Genomic DNA, 22,841 nt, shown 5'->3' on the forward strand with positions numbered 1-22,841 from the left:
AAAATACTAGAATTACCCTTCATGAACTCAGGTGATTAAAACAGAGGAAAACACACACACACACCCGCACAATGTTCACAAAATGTCACATTTTATGGATTTCATGATTTCATTGCATTTGACTCATCATTGCAAGTTATAACCACAGTCTGTAAATTACTCCTCTGTCATATTCCAGACATTAAAAAACATTTGAAAATGTTAAATCTGTTCAACAGCCAACAGGCACATTTATTTCTTGTATTCTGTTTAAGACATTGTACTTTTTCTATTTCCTCTGCCTATCAAAGTAGAATCTATAAAATCAGTCATCAGAACAGGAGAGGAAACATATTAAATATCTCTCCCTGAAAGCCGCCTCTAGGCAAAACCACAGCAAGCTAAACTGGCCTATTCAAATGCTCATCGCAAAGATATGACGAGACAAGGCTTCTCGCTCAGTCCCCACGAACACTGCAGTGATTTACAGACATACACACAGCTCAACCTGATGCTGTGGACTTAAAAGGACTTATTTCATATGTCTTTAATAAATGAACATTTATGCAGAGGACAGGGGATCACGCAATAAAATTCTGATCTCAATTAGCTGCGACATTTGTCGGGGTAAATGCAGATCCACTTTGAAATAAGGTAGCTCTTCCAAAGCATCTAGCCCAGCGTATCTTTCAGTACAGTAAATAGCTGCCAACATCAGTTAGCCTGCCAATATTACATGACCCCACATTATTAGCAACCTGAAACACTGGATGAAAATGCTACAGGGACCCAGGGTGGACAGATAGATTGAACTTGGCTGCAAGTAGAATGGGGTTCGGGGTTTTTGCATGGCAATAAATCTACATGAAAGTGATGAAGGCAGTGCACTGATGAGAGCCCCATTTGTTGGAGCTGTGAGGCGATTCTCATGTCTGCATAAAGATGTTCAAGAAGAGGTTTCTGGCACAGCTCCACCTACTTCCAAGATGCATGGGGAAGGCAAAAAAAAAGTCTAAAGAGGTCAAAATTCAAGCAACACTTGGAGTGAAGAACAACTCTAATGTCAGACCAACGTCGGTGGCTTTCATCAGGGTCATCAAGAAACACATTACAAACAATATTTAACTATATATGCATAGATATATGCATGCACATATTGGCCATTTGGGCACCTACAAATCTGGGTATATTAGGTTGGCTGTCCCAGAATGGTAGAGAGGTGAGGAGAGTGTCCATTAGGGGACATGGGTGACACAATATGTGGTCCATAAACTGGAGAAATGCAACTAATGTGGTGCACTTCAGAATCAGAATCAGAATCAGAATTCCTTTATTGATCCCCGAGGGGAAATTACTTTAAAGACGCGCTGATCTAAAAACTTTTCATGAAGTGCTATGCATAGAAAGCTACATCATAAAAAATGCATCATAAAAACCACTACAGAACCACATAAATGAGACATATTTAAGAACCACTGTAAAAACTCAGTAATTGATAAGTCCTCAATCGTGCCCCATGGAAATGAACTTTTAAAATAGACAAACCAAAATGTTTCTCTCTTTACCTGGGGAAAGACAAACATCAGCGGCCTCCCAGTGGCCATAATGGCTGTTCAAAGGCTCTGGAGTGAAACCTGACCAGCCGTACGCTGCACTCGCAGCCATTCGTCTGTTTACTAATTACCAATTAGGGTTTGGTTGTAGAAGAGGTATCACAACTCATGAAATTAAATTACCCCATGAAAAGATATAGCGTACAGTGAAGTGATCATCTTGTGCACTCTTACTCTGATATGAATATCTAATGGGCTGAATTAAGTTTACAAACCCACTTAACTCTTGCTCACTTGTGTGAGTTAAGAGGCTTTGTTGGGTTACGTTCTGGACTTTGTGTGTGATTCCAGTTGAAAGGGCCGCTAATGTTGGGTAATGGACACCCTGATGTGTGATCATAATAGATATCCCCTAGTTCATACATCCTAGCTGCATAATGAGGGCTACTCTACTGTACCCTACCTCCTCGAGCCTGTCTAGCTCTCTAATTAGGAGCAAGCTTTGGCGACTGGTGTGTGTGTGTGTGTGTGCATGCGTGTATGTGTGTGTGCGTGCGCTGCGTGTCACCCAATGTAAAATCTAATTACCGATCACACTGTGTCTGTCTGGATTCCACTGAATCAGAGGTGTAATTGCGCAAGCCCGCGTGTAAATGTCTCTTGCATTAAAATGTTAACGATATCATTTAGCATCTGCAGGGAAGAGCAGAAAAGCCCTCAGCACCCAGATGTAGGTGTTTGATCATGCGTGCAAAGTGAGGTTGTAGTACATCTGGCGGGGGTTTCCCTCTCCGACAGGATTCTCAGTAGAGAGGATGTTTTTAATTCACTCAGCACCTGTCAAAGTGACATGTTATATTACTGTGCTGCACTGCACAGGTACTGTAGTGGAGGAACTGGTGTAAAAGCTTTATTTGACAGTTTAAAACAGACTAAGTCAAGAAGAGGCGCTTCTGCTTTCGTGTGCAGAAGCTCATCTATCTTTCAAAGATTTTAGGAAGAAGAGCTAAGAAGTTTAGGAAACGCCTACTGAAGAGATGGGAGATCTTGACCTATGACGTTGTGCTTAACAGTCCCTCAGTTTTTCCTTTACCTGAAAGTCAGGCTGTCACGTCATGATGAGCAGCGTGGTGCTCATCCATTCAATAAGACAGACGGACTAACCCTGCATGCAAAGCTGCCTTCATCTATTACTGACATTCATTTGCGGTATGTAGTGCTTCTTGCTTCGTTCTAGCTGTAACAAGATCATGATCAATCAAATACGATCCGTATTCAGAATACAATAATTACAAAGCTTATTATTAGACTGAAAAAGACACAACTCTCTCACAGCAAACTCTGAGCGAACTTAACCATAGTTACAAACACAGGTTGATTATTAGGGGCTGAATCCTCTATCATGATATCTGTAACTTTATTGATCATGTTATCAACACATACTCTACTGTGAGATCATACATTTTCAATCTTCAGTTGAAAAAGTGAGTACATGCAGAGATATGGCAAAATCTCTGATGGCTGACAAAAATATATGTGGGTTCATGGTGTATTTCATCATATCACCCCCGGCCATAGGTTGAATTTGTTATTTGTGAAGCAGGTCTGGCAAACAGAACTTTTCATGTGAATTTTCAAATCAACATGAGACAATTACAATTACAATCAGTCATTTGGCAGATGCTTTTATCCAAAGCCACGTACATATGAATTCACACACTGATGGCACAGCATCAGGGGCAGTTTTTGGGTTCAGTATCTTGCCCAAGGATACTTTGGCATGTGGACTGGCGAGGCCAGGAATCGAACCACTGACCTCCTGATAGGTGGACCACTGCTCTACCTCCTTTACCCCCTCAAGACAACTTGCAGATCAAAGTGATTAAATCTTGATCACGTTTAGACCACTTAGTTAAGATTGGGGAAGTCAACAGTGAGTTAAAGGACGTGACAGGACGGGTTTACCACAAGCTTTTCCTAACATTAACCTTGTTATTTAAACCTAACCACATGTAGGAGTCATGATGAAAACTCAGGCCTCTTAAGACAGAGTCCTGTCTTCTGTAATTCCACCTTCCAGCAAATTCAGTACAGCACTTAAATGTAGCCCTTCATTCACTTATATTGCCATTGAAAATAAAACAAATTAGTTTTATATAAACGTCATTTCTAGGAGACAGGGTTGCTTGTATTTACCTGTAAAAATCTATAAATTGTACATCTCTAACAAATCTGTGTAGATGTACTTTACCTGGATGTTCAGGACAGCGTAGCTTTGTACATGCTCACAGGAAGCTGCAGTGTACCCTCTGCAGGGTGTGTGTGTGTGCTGTACGCTGCACACTAAGCCCATAGTTCTTATAGTGAGCTCCCCTCCAGAGCTTTTGTTCATTGTGGCAGACAGGTGGCGGAGGTGTGATGAGTTTGCTATCCATCACCCACCAAGACAAACATTCATGCTGGACCTCATAAATACTGCCTCTTAATCCAGTCCTCCACATACCAGGGCTAGGCTTTGAACTCGACACACTCTGAGGCCCAAGGCTGAATTGATCCCTGCAACTCTGGCCTGGGCATGATGCATGTGCCTGATGGATTGTCTACCACTCTCTCTTTCTCTTTCTTGCTGCCTTTGAGTTTTGCTTTACCCCTCACATTTCATGGACCTCTCTGACTGCTGAGCTTTTTTTAAAAAATAAATAAAAAATCACACTGCATGTCTCTTTGACCTCTCTGCGGCTTTCCAGCCATACATTGCACCTCCACATCTCAATCGGATTATTCAAAACTATATTTCCAGGATACCTCACCTTCAAATCTGCCCGTGTTTCTGATGCTCCACAGTCCGAATATTAAAGTAGGCTACGGGATAACGGAGGAGGCAGAGCTGGATAGACAGAGTGACAGAAAGACAAATGGGTCCAGCTTGGTTTCTCGACACTGCTCTTTATTTTTAAACCTGGCACAGATGCTAAGATTTAAGACCAAGTTAGTGGCGGTTATTTTTAGCCAGCCATTTTTAAAGCGCTGTCATCTTGTTGGAGTTGAGGTAAGGGTGCGCCAGTGTGAGCGCATGTGTGTGTGAGATGTGTAAAGTGGGTGCTTTATTGTGTATTTGCGGGTGCTTACGTGCAAGTACCTATATATGTGGGAAGGCAGTCTGGTTTACAGAGTGTGTGTTCTTGTGTGCATGCGTACTCGCCTGTTTGTGTGTGTGCATTTAATTGGGGAGCCGGGTGGGTGGGTGAGTATGGGTGTGACACGGAGTGGAGCCACAGGAGTCTGATTTATGTCGTTCTAGCCACTCATCGATCCCCCGGCCCGGTGTGAGACTGAGTGCATTGTCAATAATCTTAGCACTTTGTGGTATTCCTAGAATTCCCAGACCTCCTCTGCTCAGACCACGGTGTGCAGTAAGCCATCTTGTCCAAGATCAAATAAGAGGGCATGGGGCCTGGCAGCAGTGTGTTTGATTGTCAGGTAGTCTAGCAGGGAATAGATCATTTTGCAGTGGCTGTTGAAGGAAATAGAGAATTGGATGTATTGTTTGTACAAAGGGAGGTAATTTGGACAGAGCCCTGCATGGGTCCCTAGAAGCATGTAGCTGTTTACATGTTGCTAAGTGTCCCCATAGACTGTTGCCAGGATGAAGTCTATTATGTGTTGCCCTGTGTCTCTGTATCTAGACCATCCATCCCCACAAGTGATTATGCTAATTAGTGTTTGATCAGATGATTAAATTAAAACTCGATTCATCCAAAGTACTAAATGCTCAGAATACATTTGTGCCTGCTTGGCTGCCTGGCTTCACACGCCACGAGTCCCCCGGTGTCCCCACCACTGGAAGAAAGGATGACTGGAGAGGAGAGAGGAGGAGAGGAGAGGGAAGAAATTGTATGAAAATGCCTCTCCTTTTTATTCAGGCAGTACCACATGTAGAAGGAGGGTTGTAATAAAGCAAGCCGGGGGACTGAGGGAGAGAGGAGGAGAGAAATGAGGAAAAGGAGAAAGTAAGGGTGTGTGTGTGTATGTGTGTGTGGTGTGTGTGGGTGTGGGGGGTGGGGGGGGATTGCTGAAAGGAGCCGTGCTGTGGTCCCCTAAGTGTTGAATAAACATGCTTGGTTTAGGGAAATGGCTGCGATAAATGTTTAATATGATAAGTCCATAAAGACGGTCAAATGAGTCTGGAGTATTAAAATGAGCATGGCATGCAGCAGCAGTAGCAGCAGCTTTAAAGGGGGAAGAGGAGGGGGGGGGGCTGATAATGGCAGGCGGAGCTAACAGGATGAGAGCAGCCAGCTGCTGTGACATCAACATTAACACACTCCACCAGCTGCTGGTCACAGACATCACAGGGACAGTGGTATATGTTCAAAGGGCCGCCATGGTCTTATAATGACATCATTACCTGTACAACATTAGTAGTGAGTGCAGCATATTTGTATTGCATTTTTCAAAAGAAACTTACAAACTGCTGTGAAAAAGGTAAAAGCCCTCACAATTAGCTGGAATAAAAACGGCACTTTAAAAAGAAAAATGCGACAGAAGACAAATAAATTAGGAATAGACAACAAACAAAGAACAATCTTCAATAATTCATATCAGAATCAAAGAGTTAATTTACTGAGAAATGATCACTGACGTATTCCAGCACACCAGGGGTGCAGACTTTTTGACTTGCTATGAGATCTTTGGAATTAATTAATATCCATTTGCATGTGTGTAGAATGTCTATATATTATCATATAATACAAATAACTGTCATCATTTTACATCAGAAAGTTAATCTGGACAGATGTGCAGCAGTTCTTGAATCTTGAGTGCTTGTGCTTCGCCCTGATGTCAACATAAACATTGGTGAAACTCTTGCTGCACAGTTATTTACAAAAGATATCAGGACATAGAAATTGAATCATTTCTAAAAGCTGAAGACAAGGTAACGACTTAACATCAGTTAAGTTTTCATTTTGGCTACATATTTCAAACCCCTGACAATGTATTTAACATGTTAACCTATAATATCCACTCTTGGATGATTAGTGGGTGTTGGTGGTTGTACTCATACCACATGGTTAATTTCAGAGACCGTAGTGTATGTTAAATATTGAAATAGTCCTCCTGGTCTCTCCTCAGCTATTATGTTTGCTGTAGTTCAGCACATGGTGATGAATTAAGATGAGTCCTCATGTAATAATATAGAAAATAAAGGCAGGGCTCGAAGTGAAAAACTATTTTTGGCACCGTTTCACAAAGGTGTGCCATGGCCAGCCAACAGATTCAGGTAACACGAGTGAAATAAGATCCTTGAGGGCCAAAGGATGTCAGTGTCAGGTCGATCTCTTCAGCAGCCTCTCATGTCGCAGCTTGTGCACAGTGAAACCTCCACGCATGTTGCCTTACCTTAGCTGGCATGCAGGTGGACAGCGGTCACGTTAAGACGCCATCGACAGCAACTCTCTTGAAGGCACTTAACCTTAATATTTGGTGACATAATAAGGTTGGTTGTCCAGTATGCACCATGTCTACTTGTTTAACTGAGGTAAGCCCTCTGCCAGCAGGCATCTGTACGATGAGGACGATGCTGCTTAATTGAGTTATCAAGAGAGACTGTGTATGCCAGCCATTAGATTAGTTTGGAGGCAATTTGATTATATCCACTCAAGTCTCAATCAGACATATATAAGTATAATAGTAAATTACAAAGATAATCTTAAAGCATAAAAGAAGTTTCTGATGTCTTGTGCTGACTGGCAAACTGGATCAGCGGCCATGAACTAATCCAAAATACAGCATATGTCATAATGATGCTATGGATTACTGACAGGCTGGACACTGATTAACAGGCAGCATATATAACATTGAAATGTTATTTTCCTGCATAAATAAACACAAGCAGGCAGAAACTTACATTTCTAGTTGTGATCTCCTCCATGCATACATCAGACTGCATTCCAAAGCAACTGTTTGTCTTCTTGGCAGTCTGTGTGTTACTTTATGTGGCAAACCACCAATGATGCACCTCGCAAGAATAAATCATCCATAAAATATATTTATAAATATATTCCCCCAGTACTGTTTGTCAAAAGGATTAGCTTTAGCTTTCTATAAATACCTAGTTTTTATTCTTGTTAATTAGGTTGAGGAGAGGCAGCACCACAGTGCTGCTCCCCTCAGTTCTTGGTAAAATTAGAAAATTATTTTAATTAATAGGTAAGATTGCAGCTGTTGAAATTTTAAATAACGGCTAATTGCAAAAGCTGCTGTAGATCAGCAGCATTTTCTGGGTTCACATGGTGAAACCAAACTTATAGTAAACATGCAGTGAATCCATATGACACTTTGAATACGATCTTTGTTTTATTTACTTTATTACACACGTGGGTTTCCCTACACTTTCTAGTGCGCCGGTTACATCACATAGCAATATTAGATTTGTACCAGTGGAAGTTTTTATTCATCTTCGGCGGCGGCAGAGGGAGCTGCTATAGTTTGCTACAGTATAATCCCTCATTAGATCCTCTCTCATGCACTCATCATCAGCAGCAGTGGCATAATTTAGACATCAATGTCTTTATCGTTCAGTTTTACTTAAGTGAGACACAGTCCAGGGTCTCTGGCTTCCCCTTGATGAGACAGGCAGCCACTCTGGCCCATTTAAGACATGGAAATAGACCGGGGAGGAGGAGGCTCATCTGCTGTGGGGGCCTCGTTTTAGCGATTCCCGCCCCTCCTAGACATCAGAGGACAGATCTGTCGGTGTGGATCAGCAGCCTGCATACAGCCAACCCTTTCTACTGTCACAGCACTGCTTAATATTCATGAGAGCAAATTGGAAGACAGTCATTTAACTTCCGTGCATGGTGTATTGCCTCTGGGCAGATCAGATCAGTGGGAATGCTTACTCATACTGGACTGCCTGGCCCCGAACAGTTGTTGTCTGCCTGTCTCAGTGCTACTATATGTTATTTTCAAGTTCATGGCTTAATGTACTTTGGTAAAAATCTGATTTTCAACTCTTTTAATCTGTGAAAAAGAAAATACCTGTACACGCTATTTCAAATTTGGGCCATGCACAGGTCAAAGTCTTGTTTTTAGCTGCCGTGAACACAGCTTGATCGCATGCTTTTAGCACTGCATACATCACACCAATGCTGCTATCCATAAATCCACAGAGCAGGAATGAGAATTTGTTAAGGTGTAAAAATGCTTTGGCTACTGTGAGCCTTGAATGTGAGCGAGCCAGGTATGATCTCTGCGTCCCAGGCAGGCTTGCCCTGAGGGCACAGAGCAGAGAGCTGCTTTAATTACCCAGGGTTCCTGCTGTCACATTGTCACTGTGAAGCACCCGGTGCCACATTGCCATGCCATGCTGAGTCCCCCTACCGCATCCGCGATGACAACTCAGACAATGGTTCCACTCGCTCAACAGATGCAACGCGAGTGCCCTCTGAAATATGGGAAGCTGAATGAATCCCACTGTCTCTCTGATTCTCTCTTTGGCTCTTCTTGTTTGCTCTCTGCTGTGCTTCTCTGTAAAGAGAGTGTTCATGAAAAAAGCCAGCGGCGCCATGAAAGAAGGAGTGATACTTAATGGGTTGTCACCAGTTTCCCCCGTGGCACTGGGAACCATTCACTTAGTGCAGCAGGTGCACGAGATGAGACCGACCCGACTTTTGATGCGTTGATCAGGTATCCGAGAAGGAGCTTCCTCAAAAAAAGTTGTGAATATAAGATTGAAAATGTGATCTTGAGACAACTTCTTCCTTCTTGTGATTCAGCAAACAGCCAGTTCGTGAATTCATCTTGACCTGCTGTTTGCTCCCATCGGCATTGATTGCACGTTTACTTAAATGAAGCACCCCAGTGGCTCTGAAAGCACACTGTCATGGTCGGTTACACCCTGTCAACTGATCAGCACTATTGTGTGAAGGATCACAGTCCTGTGATCATCCTGAACCATGGGTGTTGTTCGTCATATTGTACAGTAACTCTGTGTGAACATGACCGTGGATGCTTTCCCAAATCAAAGACATGAATAAGCCTGCTTAGGTTTATGTAATCATTTCGTTCAAAAATTCAAGAAGTGCAGCATTCAGTTCAGTATACCTAAAGTAACTTTGTCCTCCCATCATCACTGCAGAGGTCATGAAACACCAGCAGTCGGCTGGATGTAGCTTTGCAAGTCCAGCTGTGGTCTAAAAAAGAGTAAATATTAAAAGATATTACCTCTGTATTCAGCTGTATGAACACTGGAAGTTACAGCTGCGAACCTGCAAGTATACCAGAGATGACAATAAGGCCCAGATTGAACAAACTTCACACATCTTAAAAAGAAAAAATGCAAAAAGTAACTTGTTACTACATAACGTAGATCCACGCATCAGCCCCACAAATGGTCGTCAGATCGGTATTTTTGGTTGGTTGTGTTATTTCCAGCACTCTTCTGCTGGTGCAGAAACAGAAAGATTTAAATGAAACAGCTTTTTTCCTTCTTCCCTTCTCCCTGAAGATATGCCTTTGGAAAAAAATCATAGTCAATTATAGATGCATATAATGCATTATTGAACAGTGTCATTTATTTCACCTTTACGGTTGAGCTCATGAAAAATTATGCCAATTACTGATTTCCTCTCGGGCAATGTAGTAAGTGGTTGGGCCCTGAGGCCGTTTGTTGGGGCATGACATGGTGCTCTTTGTGAGGTCTGAGGGGGTGATGTACCTGCGTCACTGGACCATTTGTGGTCTGGCTCCTGAGCTTAGTCAATTAGGAAAACGAGTAGCGCGGTGATACGCACCCTTCCACCAGAGTCCATTTCTTTTTTTAATTAAATCAATCTCGCTATCACTCAGTCAGTCTAAATTGAGTTGCTCTCACGTACTTTTAATATGTGAAATAGACGAATATCAAAACAGCCATGACATAAATCCTAATCCAATTCCTCCGATGCTCGCACAGAATAGAAGCTTTCCAAGCAACCACACACACTTCTTTGATCTGCTTCTCTCCAGCCATTTGCAGTTGTGGCGCTGTAACGTTCAAAGTATCAATTAACGAAGTACCCAAATTGTATTTGCTGAAAACTTTGATGTGTGCCAGTTGTGTCTGTCACTCTCACTGAAGGAAATATCACTTTGTTTTTTTTTTTTTTATTAGTGCAAATTATTTTGGCAAAACAGTCTGTCTTAACTTACTTCCCGAAATCCCCTGCATACGAGCATATCATCAAAGCAGGATCTCAGACAGTATTTTGCTGAGATATTACAGCACTAATACATAAGCCGTACTTACAAAGAGTCTTTGGTATAATCACCAGCACATTTCATATTTCATACACAAAGAAAATGTCTGCTGAGTGTAACATCAGTGAAGTCTGTGTGTTTGAATATATAGACATGAGTGATTTCAAAGTGTCTTCTCCTTCTCACTAACCTTGAGCACCGTCCATGAACAGTCCCCTCATGGCTCCCGTCTGTATTATCAACAGAGCACCGAGAAGATTGATACTCCCCGTGCCAGCTGGAAAAAAGAGAATGAATCAGAATTTAATATGACTTTGATGTATTATTTTCATCTTGGCCGGTGCCACAGACCCACTGAGAGCCCAGCACCCTATCCCACCGCATTTTAAAAGATTCAAATTGGCTAACACTTTTTGATGTGCGAGGTTGCACGAGTGTATACAAAACTTCCGCTGCTGAGAGCATACTGTACTTACCAAATTTTAATAAGATAGACAGATATAAGACAAATTTAAGGACCGGTGTGTTTCATATGCAATGTGCTCTATCAAAATCACACAATCTGTCTTAAATACGGTTGTTAAAGAACACCAATATTGCTCATCACCACGAGGATTATGGTCAGTTTAGTCATTTCCAGAGAAAAAACGTTTTTAGGGACTCATTCACATAGGCTGCAATAAACACAATGATAGTGGAATACAAAGGTGTAAGACAGATAGATAGATAGATAGATAGATAGATAGATAGATAGATAGATAGATAGATAGACAGTAATAAAACATTACATTTGTCAGTGTGCATGCTGCCTAGTCCTTTTTCCTGTTGTAATGTTGGGAAAACATGCATTGAAAAGCATCCAGACTTGCTAATAAGCTTTGCAACCTTTTCACAGTATTATATCTACATGCACAGAAATATGTGCAGAAGCAGAGGTGCATTGTTAGTCAAGTCCTCACCTTGTACAATTCACAGATGGAAGGAACATATAGTTCTGTATAGCAGTGAGTCAAGAATGCACATTGTTAGCATTTACAAATGAAATCAGCATACATACAGAGACAGACAGCAGTAGTCAGAAAGGCAGGTAAACAAATAGACGGATTCAGTCATCAGACTTTCCTGCCCTACAGTTCACACACAGCTGTCTGCAGGCTGTCCATAATGTACTTGTTCCTTCATTTTCTGGCATTATCTTGGATGTAATTTCATTCAAGAGACCTGGTAGGCTACGTTTTTGATGAGTGACAGACATGTAGTTGCTTCCAAACAGTTAGTGGTTAAATGTCCTTTTCAGAGCTGCAAGCTAACCAAAAATAAATAAATAAATAAAATCAAAAATGCTGCAGGTTTGTTGGTACCTTCCACTTAGCTGATAGGTTGTTTGCACATGACGTCACGTCACTCTTTTGTTGTGGTGCAAACTGCAGACGGAGTGCCAGAAGTGATTTTCAGCATAGGAAGCACTAACACACACTCAAAATGCTGATGCTTTGTGTCTTTTACGGTTGCTCAGAACGAGCAAACCAAGAAATGACGAGGAGCTTTTATCGAGTACCAAATGTTGTTCATAGGGGTGAAAAATGAAAGAAACTGAGCAAAAAACGCCAGAAAAAAATGCCTTGTTAATTGTCTGAGGTTGGGAGGAGTCGAGTCAGCTAATGATGGAAATGGTAACCATAATGTAAACGTCAACGTCCAGCACTGCGGCGCTGAACATTTGCTGCTCAGTTAATCCACAGGACAATAAAAAACTACGCACCCTTGAAAAACAAAATGGAGCACTTTGGTACCGAGGTCGTGGACCCAACCGCTAACAAGAGAGTTGCATGCCCCCATACTTTTGTATGAACGTTGTAAGTTAATAACGCAATATAAAAACACTCTATTACAAGTAAATATACTTTAATTAGCTAAGTAAAAGTACAGAAGTATTGTCAGCAAAACGCGCTAAATGTCGTAAAGTATTTTAAGTAAATGTATTCATTGTGCAGAATCACCCCTTTTGGAGGTGATATTATTCATTGTTTTTGTATTATAATCAGTATTATTAGTGCATCAATTTGTATGCACATTTAATGTTCTGCCTTGTCCTAATTTTAAGTATTTGAAATTCTGTTGGGTAGTTTGCTGATGTAGCGTTACTGCACACATAATCTTGTCAAAGTCATAATATAGTGTTAACCAGTGCTCAGACATTGAGCGTTGAATATTATATTACCATAATGGAGCATAACATTTCTCTCCACTGTGTGGTGGAGTGAAAGTATGAATGAGCAAAAAACTGGAAATACTGAAGTAAACTACAAGTACCTCAAAATTGTAGACACAAGTATGCTAATTGTAAATGTAATTTCCACCACTGCAGCCACGGCGCATCCTCAGATTCCATCCATCTTGAATTTATTTCCCTCCTGAAAATGAGTTGTGATTAAAAATGAAAAGGACAAATGCTTCCTAAGCCTTGGTGTTACATACCATGGTAAATGCTTACTTGGCTGATTAGACCTGTCGTCAGGACTATGCGTCTCCTTGATTATTTTTATATGGTTTAGTCTCATCAGTCAGAGCAGGAGAACTTACAGTATGCCTTTCTCATTTGTGTAATACAAATGAGAAAGGCATACTGACTTTGGTTACTCCTGCTAATTCAAATTGAGGCACACACAAATCTATGATAGTCATAAAGAAAACTACATAAATACATTTTACATTAGATGGTTTAATAGTTCTCATTAAAATCTTTCACAACATAATAATACATGCAGCCAGACATCAATTATTGGGCATTGTCTTCTCTTCTTTCCTCCCTCCTGCGGATGGAAAGTTCACGTTTTCTGAATGCATATGCTAGCTTCTGTTACACAGAGAGTTGTTTGCATTTGAGACATGATGCGGATGTCCACATCGCCAATATGTCAACACATTCTTGTAGGAGAAATGCTGCAGTATTGATCTTTAGTGCGCTAATAATTTTCAACGCGTATTCCTAATTTGTAATAAACAAATGAGTGTTGTGGTGGATGTGCGTGTGGACATGAGCAGGTCATTGGAGTGTCTCATTGCTGCTTGAGAGCTGCTGGAGCAGAGAAAAGGATGGAAACGTCTGCAATTTGAAACCTTGTTAGGAATTTATGAAGTGCTAAAATGTTTTCTCTCCTGGGAGGGTCCAAGCCAGCTGCCAGTGCCACTGTAAGCCACTTAGTGCAGAGCCTCTGGGCTCGTCACCAGGCTGAGATGGCAAGCGAGATACACACACAAATACTGTATATACAAATATTTTTGCCTGGAATACAAAAATACAAAAAGACTCTCTCTCTCAAACACAGAACCTCAGATTGCAAACAGCTGGCTTCATCACTCTGGAACCAGTTGTAGATGACTGTGGAGCTAATTGGTCCAACATTGACATTTATTACCCTCCTCTCCTCCAGAGAATGCTCCTGCACAAACCGCATTTAACGTCATTCTCTTCACTGTGATGTTGGCTTGAATTAAAGCTTGAACATGATTGAGGCAACTGACCTTATTTCATAATTGATAGTGCTTTATGATAATTTAATGTCCTGAGGTCCCGGGGATGGGAAATCCAAAACTACTGATCATATGCCATAAATAGAAGCACGAACGGTGAGCAGCTTCAGAGGAATACTGATTGATGATTTTAAATATTTGAAATAAAATTTTTCACACTCAAATACAAAACAATCTAAATACAATGTAAAGAAGTACATTTTCAAGAAATGCTTTTTGTAAGGTCTCTGGTCCAGATTACAATCAAGGTGTTGCTTCCAATCTTTATTGTGATCCACATACAAAAATAAAACAATAAATAAATGAGCTTGTCTTAAACACAACACTACAGCATAATAAAAAGGATGCAAGTACAGTACGTGGTTGTAACAGTAAACATCCTGTGTTTCCTCTCTTGCAGTTTTCAGTGAGGACCTACATTCCAGCTTATACTTTGTCAATGCATCTTTGCAAGAGGTAGTATTTGCCAGCACCACAGGGACCTCGGTGCCCTGTCCTGCTGGGGGTGCTCCGCCTGCCTCACTGCGCTGGTATCTGGCGACCGGTGAGGAGATCTATGATGTCCCGGGTATCCGCCACGTCCACCCCAATGGAACCCTCCAGATCTTCAACTTCCTGCCATCCAGCTTCAGCAAGCTGATCCACGACAACACGTACTACTGCACTGCCGAGAACCCTTCTGGCAAGATTAGGAGTCAGGATGTCCACATCAAAGCTGGTGAGTCCACAGAGGAAGGCAGGGTGTAGCAGGAGTCCTTGTTGTAATGGGGGAGCAGAGAAAGAGAAAGATCGTACCTAACTCCTAAATTTAAATTTTTGAGTCTGTAATATCTATAAAATATTAGAGGCTTAAATGTTTTCATTAACCAGTGTGTAAGAGACATTATCTTGCTTAATGTGTATTATCTCCAGTATAATATTGCATAATTGTACACGTAAATGGAATAGTAGTATTGTTACTGATACTAGAGTCAACTCTCGATACAACCTGGGGTTGTGAGGGATTCAGTTAGCCTCAAGGACACTTCAGCAGCTTTGAATTTTCCTACATGAGAGCTTGATCCTGCGTCTTAATCTGGATACCCAACCTGTCCCCAAATATGAAAAAGAAGTGTTTAAAATAACACAATTTGTCTCATATGAATGTTTGTTCATGTTCTATAGTCTCACGGGAACCCTACACAGTTAGAGTGGCTGACCAGAAGGCTATGAGAGGCAGTGTAGCCGTCTTCAAGTGCATTATCCCTGCTTCTGTTGAGGCCTACGTCACTGTTGTATCATGGGAGAAAGACACAATTTCACTCAGCTCAGGTAAGACACGTCATACTTCACTAATTTGTATAGAGTATAACAGATTACCTCTTAAGAATCAAACCAAATGCGTAATATGTGAAGGTAAGGTTGCCAGTGTTAATGTTAAAATACCATTTGCAAAGTATTTTAACTATCAAAGAGCACATAGTGAAGCCTTTTTGTGCTCACTTTGATAAAGACAGAAATGTGGTATTACACGTTTGACGTTGAGGGAGACGTGTGGGTTTTTTTTTTTTTTTCTTTTTGCTGTTTTTTCCAGCCTCCCCTCTCTGTTCTGCTCCGTGCTCTCTGGACACTATGTTCTGTTTCACTGTGAATCATGTTGTTACCTGTTTACTGTCGTAGTCTGCCATTACCGGGCTCTGCAGCACTGCACAGCCCTGTCCTCTCACTAGCCAGAGGTTGTTGATAACTGTCACACTGAATCACTGAGCTTCTCCCTCCTATACACACTCCACCTCAGCCAACTCCATTTTGAGTCCAGCAAGGGGTAAAGTGGAACAGTTTACATAGCATCGTTGACCTAGTTACCCTCCTTGTTTGAATCCAGTGGCACAGCGTGATAACGCAAGACACCAGAACATTCTGGTTGGATTTTTACTCAAGTTAAATGGGATGCTTATCTCTTGATTGCTCCATGTACTGCCCGCTGGCTGATTTTGCTTCATACTGGGGCGTTCAGGGACCTGTAAGTGAGCACTTGATGTCATTTGACTGAGGGCAGAATCTGGGACGGTGTTTTGGTGGCATTTTAAATGTGTCTGCTCAAGCATGAAGATGTGTCTTCTGATCCATGCCAGAGACTTACTAACTCGAGGTTGCTCGAGTTAGTCGCTGCGAGCCGCTGGTTTAAGACATTGCCTAATGTCATGGAGAGCGAGTGAATACGCAGCGTGCAGATATGATTACGTTCTGTAAATGAAATGAATCATGTAGACAAGACTCAGAGATGATGTTTATTTTGTCTGCGGCTGAAAAAAGTGTCCATCATGAGGATGAAATGCTTTAACATATGTGTATCTCGTCTGCATCTTTCAAGAGCAAATGGCTGCTGGCCTGAAGTTGGAGAAAACCATCTCTTCATGTTTGGACTGTGACTTCTACATGTGTGCGTCCTTCCTTTACTTTAAGAAAGAAATCATTGCCAATCATTTCGTGAACCACCTCTTATTCTACCGTCTACAACGATGTCTTTCCTTCTTTTGCAGCAGGTCTGACAGCCTATAGAATATGCAGTTAAGTTTTGATGGATTATATTGTATGCTCGGTGTTCTTTTGAGTTCTTTCGCAAGTGTTCAAAAGAACAACGATATTCGATTGTCCGTGTTTACTCCAATAAGTATTGCAGTAGGCGAGTGCTGTCAAAAGCATAAGCACACTGTCAAAATCACTGCTGCTCCGTGATAAATATTTGATGGTCGATTCTGATGCATGAGCGGATTCACCTCGCACTGTTATGGAGAGGGTATGTTTACTCTAGGAGTGAGGGTTAGAAGGATGTGTGTGCAAGCGTGTTTGTGCGTGAGCGAAAAGTGAGCGAACAAGCGACCATAAGGATACCAACAGGGCGTGACATTGGCAACTGAGTGCAGTTTGACCCAGCCTAGTTTTCTGACTCCTTCTCCAGCCCTTCTCTCTCTCTCTCTCTTTTTTTTTCTTTCTTTTTCTTTTTTTCAATTTTTCATGAAAGAAGTCTTGGTCTCAGTGGACACAAAATAAAGCTATCCCACAGCTGCACTGAATTATTAATCTCAGGTTTTTTGTTGGGAACGGTAACATCAAGCACACTTCCCCACCCTCGCATCGTGCATCAGAATGTGAGGAAGAACAGTCAAGGCTCAAGATCTTAGTAGAGATGCAAAAAAACCAGGATGGTGTTTTTGAAGAAATTAGGTCCACAATGTCACTTCCACATCCACAGTTTAGACACCCTGAACCATCTAAACCTTTGATCAGCACTGATTATGAATCGAATTTCTCTGCTTGTTTGGTATCATCAGGTGCAAATGTACTTTTTAAGATCAGTAACTGACACACGGAGACAAAACAGGTTTAAATCACGGCTGCTGAAATCTTTGAATATCCAGTGATTCACATTAGGGTCAAAAATAGATGCATAATTACAGACTAGGGCCTGTCTTAATTAATCAGCTGTGATTGAAAAGTTAATTACAATATGAATTACCTCTCAGAATGAGGACTGCTTAGTAGTCATTTGAAGCGGCCTGTTTTCAATGTGAATGAGCATGACGCAAGCTCACTGGGTCTTAATGTTGCCACTAACATACCATTAACCCGTCATGAATTTTAAAATGGATCTCGCGGCCCGAGCTTTCAGATGCCCGGCTCCGATCGCCTCCCCGCTGCTTTTGATAAACAATTGACAGAGCTAATAGAGAGATGAAAGAGGCAAAAAAAAAAAGAAAGAAAGAAAGAAAGAAGCGGAGAGGGGAGGCGTTGAGCTGTGTCCTAGTGTGCTGCTGCCAGGATTTTATATGGTGGACCTTTATTTTAGTGCATGTGTGTGTTGGTGTGGTCACATGCATGTTTGCACATGCTTATTTGTAGTTGTGTTTGCATATCAAGTGCTCATGCTTTTAAAAAAGGAGATGGAGCGGGGACGCTGTGTGTTTTTGTGCGTTTCCATCTACCTCCCTTTTGTCTCTCATCATTACAAGGCAGTGTAATGAGCTGGGCGGCATTGGTCCGACTTCAACAAAACCAGTGCTTAGATATTGAGTGAGCCGTAAACAACATATTCACTGAGACCTTGCACTCTCCTTTAAGATGTGTGCACTTTAATGTTGTGCAATTTGAGCTTGAATTATGTGTCTGCTTGCAGTAGCATTTGAGTCCTCCTCATTTGCAGTATTACTTGTAATCTATCAGCTCGAAGATGCAGAGATTATTAACCTCTGTGCCGAGCATGTACCATTGTGTGTACATCTCCCACACAGTGAGTTCTTGTTGACTTTTCTTACATTCTACGGATATAGAAACATCAGGAGCATGGAGTCAACGTAATCTTTGTAGCAAATGATACACACATTGGTGCTCGCACAGCTTTTTATGCATTTTTTATAAACTTGTATCCATGTAAATTTTGTTTTTTAAGTGTCGGCATCGTGCAAATACTGACATGAATCAATCCATTGTTGATTTTGAAGAGCAAAAGCTAGATGTTATTCCTGTGAGACAAGTTTAATGTTCAGATCATTTTACTAAACACGCTTTACACACAGGTTCATAAAGGCTGATGTGCTAATTAAACAACACTAAACATAATTTTCCATCACATTTTATGTATCATTTCAATGTCAAATGACCACCTGTTTTTAGTTGTGGCACCTTAATGTAAGTCATTCATGGGAGGAAACTGTATTTCTGTCACTTTTCCAGAGCTGGAACAACAATTAATCCATTATTTTAAAAGATAAAAATTGTAGATTAATCAATGTTGAAAATTAGCATCGGCTGAATCACTTTTCATGTAAAGAGCGCATATTTCATTCATTGTGTTGATTTCATAAAATTTTGAAGATCAGACTCATGTGCTGCTAGCTGCACTAAATACGAACAGGACAAACACCTTCATCCAGTTACTCATCCAGTGGGAAGCCTGACACAAGTATAGATAAGGAAGTGCAGGCCGGACAAGCGGCCTGTATATCGCCCCTGGAGAAGACAGGAAAAGAGGGAAAAGGTGAGGAGAGGTGAGGTAAGATTGGGAGGAAAAAGAGTGAAGAAAGAGCAATGGAGGCTGAGGGGTCTCCTCTGGCGTGGAGAGATAGGCTTTCCTGCTTGGAACAAACATGAAGGCCTTTCATCTTTTCAGGCTGGAGATTAAGCCAGAGATGGAGGACGGGAGGCTTTAGTCTGTATTAAGACGCAAGCTCAGTGCGAGGCCAGTGAAGAGGGATGACTCCAAAAGCCACTCCTACTTCCTGGATGTGCCTTCATCTTGCTATTCCATCCTAGTTTTTACACTTATTTCCTTTTCAATGTTTGACGAAGGATTGGCCACAATTATCAATGTCCATTGTTAGATTTTTGGCACACTGGTCCGCTCATCCAGTGGATCAGAGTTTTACTGGCCCCTTGTATATTTTCATTGGCCCACAAGCCAAAAAATGAAAACAACTCATTTTCCCATGGTCGAGTACTTTAGGACATTACACTGACTGGACATTTCAGTGAACATGGATAGGTAGAACAGTGAGATAAAGAACATGATGGTATTTGTTTGCAAGACAATGTTGAATCTGTGCTCAGCACAAACAAATCGGAAACTCTGATAAGACAGTAGATGTCTTTTCCTACCGGAAACAAAGTGGATTATAAAAAACACACAGCGACAATGGATATGGAGAGAAAGGACAGGTGTTTAATCATGTCAGCATTTTCAGATTTTCATATTAGTATTGGACACAGCCTCAGAGGTTAAAGTTAGGCAGCTACATGTCTAGCTAGCCACAAGTACGTCAACCAAACGAACCAAAATAGCATTAACATCAACAAGTCTTAGGAAAAGGCACCCAGTTTGATCGTAGCAAGGATAACAAGGATATTGTTACTCTTGTGTTTGTTCGTTTAGTTTGAGTATTTAGCCTCTGCAAATGCTGTAGCTGGTCAGCATGCGACGTCAGCAGCTATTACACCGAGCAGAGGAAAAAACACGTGTGATGTAAAGCATGTGAAGTAAAAGGGATCATTTGTTAAGATAATATTATTGTGGCCACAATTCCATTAGTGTGTTAGCATTAGCATTACTTATGTGTTATTGTAGAAATCAACAAATCAATTGAGGAATTGAAAAAAAAAAAGAAAAGAAAAGAAATTACGATACTTGAATGAATTGATTTTTTTCCCCACGTACCCAAAGGCCAGGTATCAGTGTCACTATCAGGACTGAATAAGGTGGAGTAGTGCAGCCCAACAATATATACATTTATCACTTGCCTGAGATTGTGCCAGATGGCTTTATAGCAGTTTTTATCTCAATATTTTTGCTTTCATACTTTGATTTATCTGGTATTTATTTATTTTTTTGCTCAGGTAAAAAGGGTTAGGACATTTCCATGTCTGTGTTTTATTTTTCCAGAGAATGTATATTATTGTAATGTATATATTGACATTGGGCCCATAGTTGGATTTAACTCACACTACCTGTAGAGAGTTTTATATTATATGTTCTTAGCAACAGTATCTGACGCTGTTCATGTTGCATTCACACTGGAAACAATTCAGAATCACAGTCAGAGAGATCGGTAGGTGCATCTTTCCCCCTCCTCTCTTCTCTACTTTCCTTTCTCACCTTTTGCTTTGTTTTCTTCTTCTCATCTCTTCTCCTCTCCATCCTCCTCCGCTGGCCTTGACGATCAGCCTTCTCTCCTCTCTTTTCATCTCATTGCATAACCTGCTTGGCACAGCGCCCCAGTCAATTTCCTCCTGCATGGAAAATGCTGTTTTTTATTTGCTTTATGCAAATAAGTCCCTCCAATACTCACGGCATCAGTAAAAAAAATCTCCAGTTACATTTTTCAGTCACATTCATGTCGGCCGCTTCCCAGCTGTGCGTTTAACATTTAAGCGATGAAAGTGCCTCTGCACTCTCGCATTCTGCTCACTCTTCTCTCATGGGTTCTTGTGAGTGCTTATAGAGGCTAATTAAACAGTTTGCTTGCTAATAGAATCACAGTCTTAACCAGCCACCAGCTCAGTCGCTGGAATGTTAAGGATGTCTTCAAAGGGGATACTGTAGGTGTTTGGTTTACAGGATCACCGCACAGCAGGAATTTATCATGCCAGTGATGTGCCACCGCCTCCATTTTTCACTGAGATTGACAGTGAGGGCACTGAGAGGCAGGCGGAGACGGGGCTGTAAATTCAACACACCCAAAGTCAGGCCAACCTTGAAAGGAGGGCACGGTGGTAGAAATGAGCTCGCGAGGAGAGAAGATGCAGGGAAATGTAGAGGAGGAGAAGGCAGATTAGAGGGAAGGAAGTGAGAAGAGAGTTGGGGAAACAAGAGACGGAGAAGGAGGAGATTTGAAAGGTGGGGAGGAGGAGAGTGGGCGAGGCTTTTTCTTTGGTAAACAACGGACTGCGTCACATTAGCCACATGATCTTTTCCCTGTCTCTGTCTTCTTCCCCTTCCCACTTTCCTTCCTCACTCACTTTTCCTTCGCTCCATCTCTGCCTCTCATTCTGCGTCCCTCTCCACATTTCTCTTCTCACACAAACATCGGTTTGTTGATCCTGTTGTTCAGCGGAGTTGCCACATCGCAGTTCAGTGGAAGGTCTAGATATTAATATGTGCTTTTGTACATGCGTGCAATTATGCCGTACACATGTGTGTCTGTGTGTGGGTTTGTGGGTGCATGGATGTGTGTGTGTGTTGTTTTTTTTTTGCACGCTTACTCCACCCATCCTGCAGTGAAACCCTATGAAAACAACACAGCCTAACACACACACACACACACACACACACACACAGATCAGCAGTTAGTGAAATGCTGACCCTTGTCTTTCACTGCACCCCTTTTCCCAGTCCGCTCACACAGAGCTGCCTGTAAGCTAAGGAAGATGAGGGTGCTTATTGTTTGTGTGTGTGTGTGTGTGTGTGTGTGTGTGTGTGTGTGTGCGTGTGCATGTGTGTGTAAAGGTGCAGTAATTGAATCTTATTAAAATGTATCTTCATTGTCTATATGTGTGAGTGACAGGGTGCAAAGTGTGATGCTGTCAAGGAGGAGGTGTTTGGGGTTGGGGTGGGGGCACTCTCCTGAAAGAAATAAAAAAATAGCCAAGAAAAAAAAATCAATAGTTGTGTGCATTAATCATGCTGCTGCCACAGAGAATTATGGGAACATGAGCTGAAGGATGCATTTGTGCATTTGCAACATACGAGTGTTGTGTGAAGGGGAGTGTGGGGAATTGAAGGAGGACGAGACAAGACCCTTTTAGTAAGAAGTGAGGTTAGAGCGGAGATTGTTGGGGGGTGTTTTCTTCATGTATTGTGTGCACAGCGTGTCTCTGCGTTGCCTTTTGTAGAAAACTAAACCCACTGTCTCTTGTAAAGCTCGCTTCAGGATAGCATTCGTTCAGTGTTATTTTGAAAGCTTTGATGTCACAGCTTTTGAAATAGCTGAGATTACGTTTTTATTTTAACACTTTTAGAATATGTTGTGGTTTCTGGGATGGTGTGGCTCCCATTCTTAGCCT

At 41.6% G+C, this 22,841-nt stretch overlaps 1 protein-coding gene across 2 annotated transcripts in view; it reads left to right on the forward strand.

The window, feature by feature from the left end:
- Window positions 1–22,841, forward strand: part of dscamb (Down syndrome cell adhesion molecule b) — a 117,845-nt gene that overhangs the window by 3,914 nt on the left and 91,090 nt on the right. For both annotated transcript variants that reach the window (XM_076734956.1, XM_076734957.1), the window contains exons 2-3: window positions 14,707–15,024; window positions 15,471–15,617. In XM_076734956.1, coding sequence (XP_076591071.1) covers window positions 14,707–15,024; window positions 15,471–15,617 — 465 coding nt within the window. The remainder of the gene's footprint in view (window positions 1–14,706; window positions 15,025–15,470; window positions 15,618–22,841) is intronic.

The sequence above is a fragment of the Chaetodon auriga genome, chromosome 7 (genome assembly GCF_051107435.1).
Source record: "Chaetodon auriga isolate fChaAug3 chromosome 7, fChaAug3.hap1, whole genome shotgun sequence".
NCBI classification, from domain to species: domain Eukaryota; kingdom Metazoa; phylum Chordata; class Actinopteri; order Chaetodontiformes; family Chaetodontidae; genus Chaetodon; species Chaetodon auriga.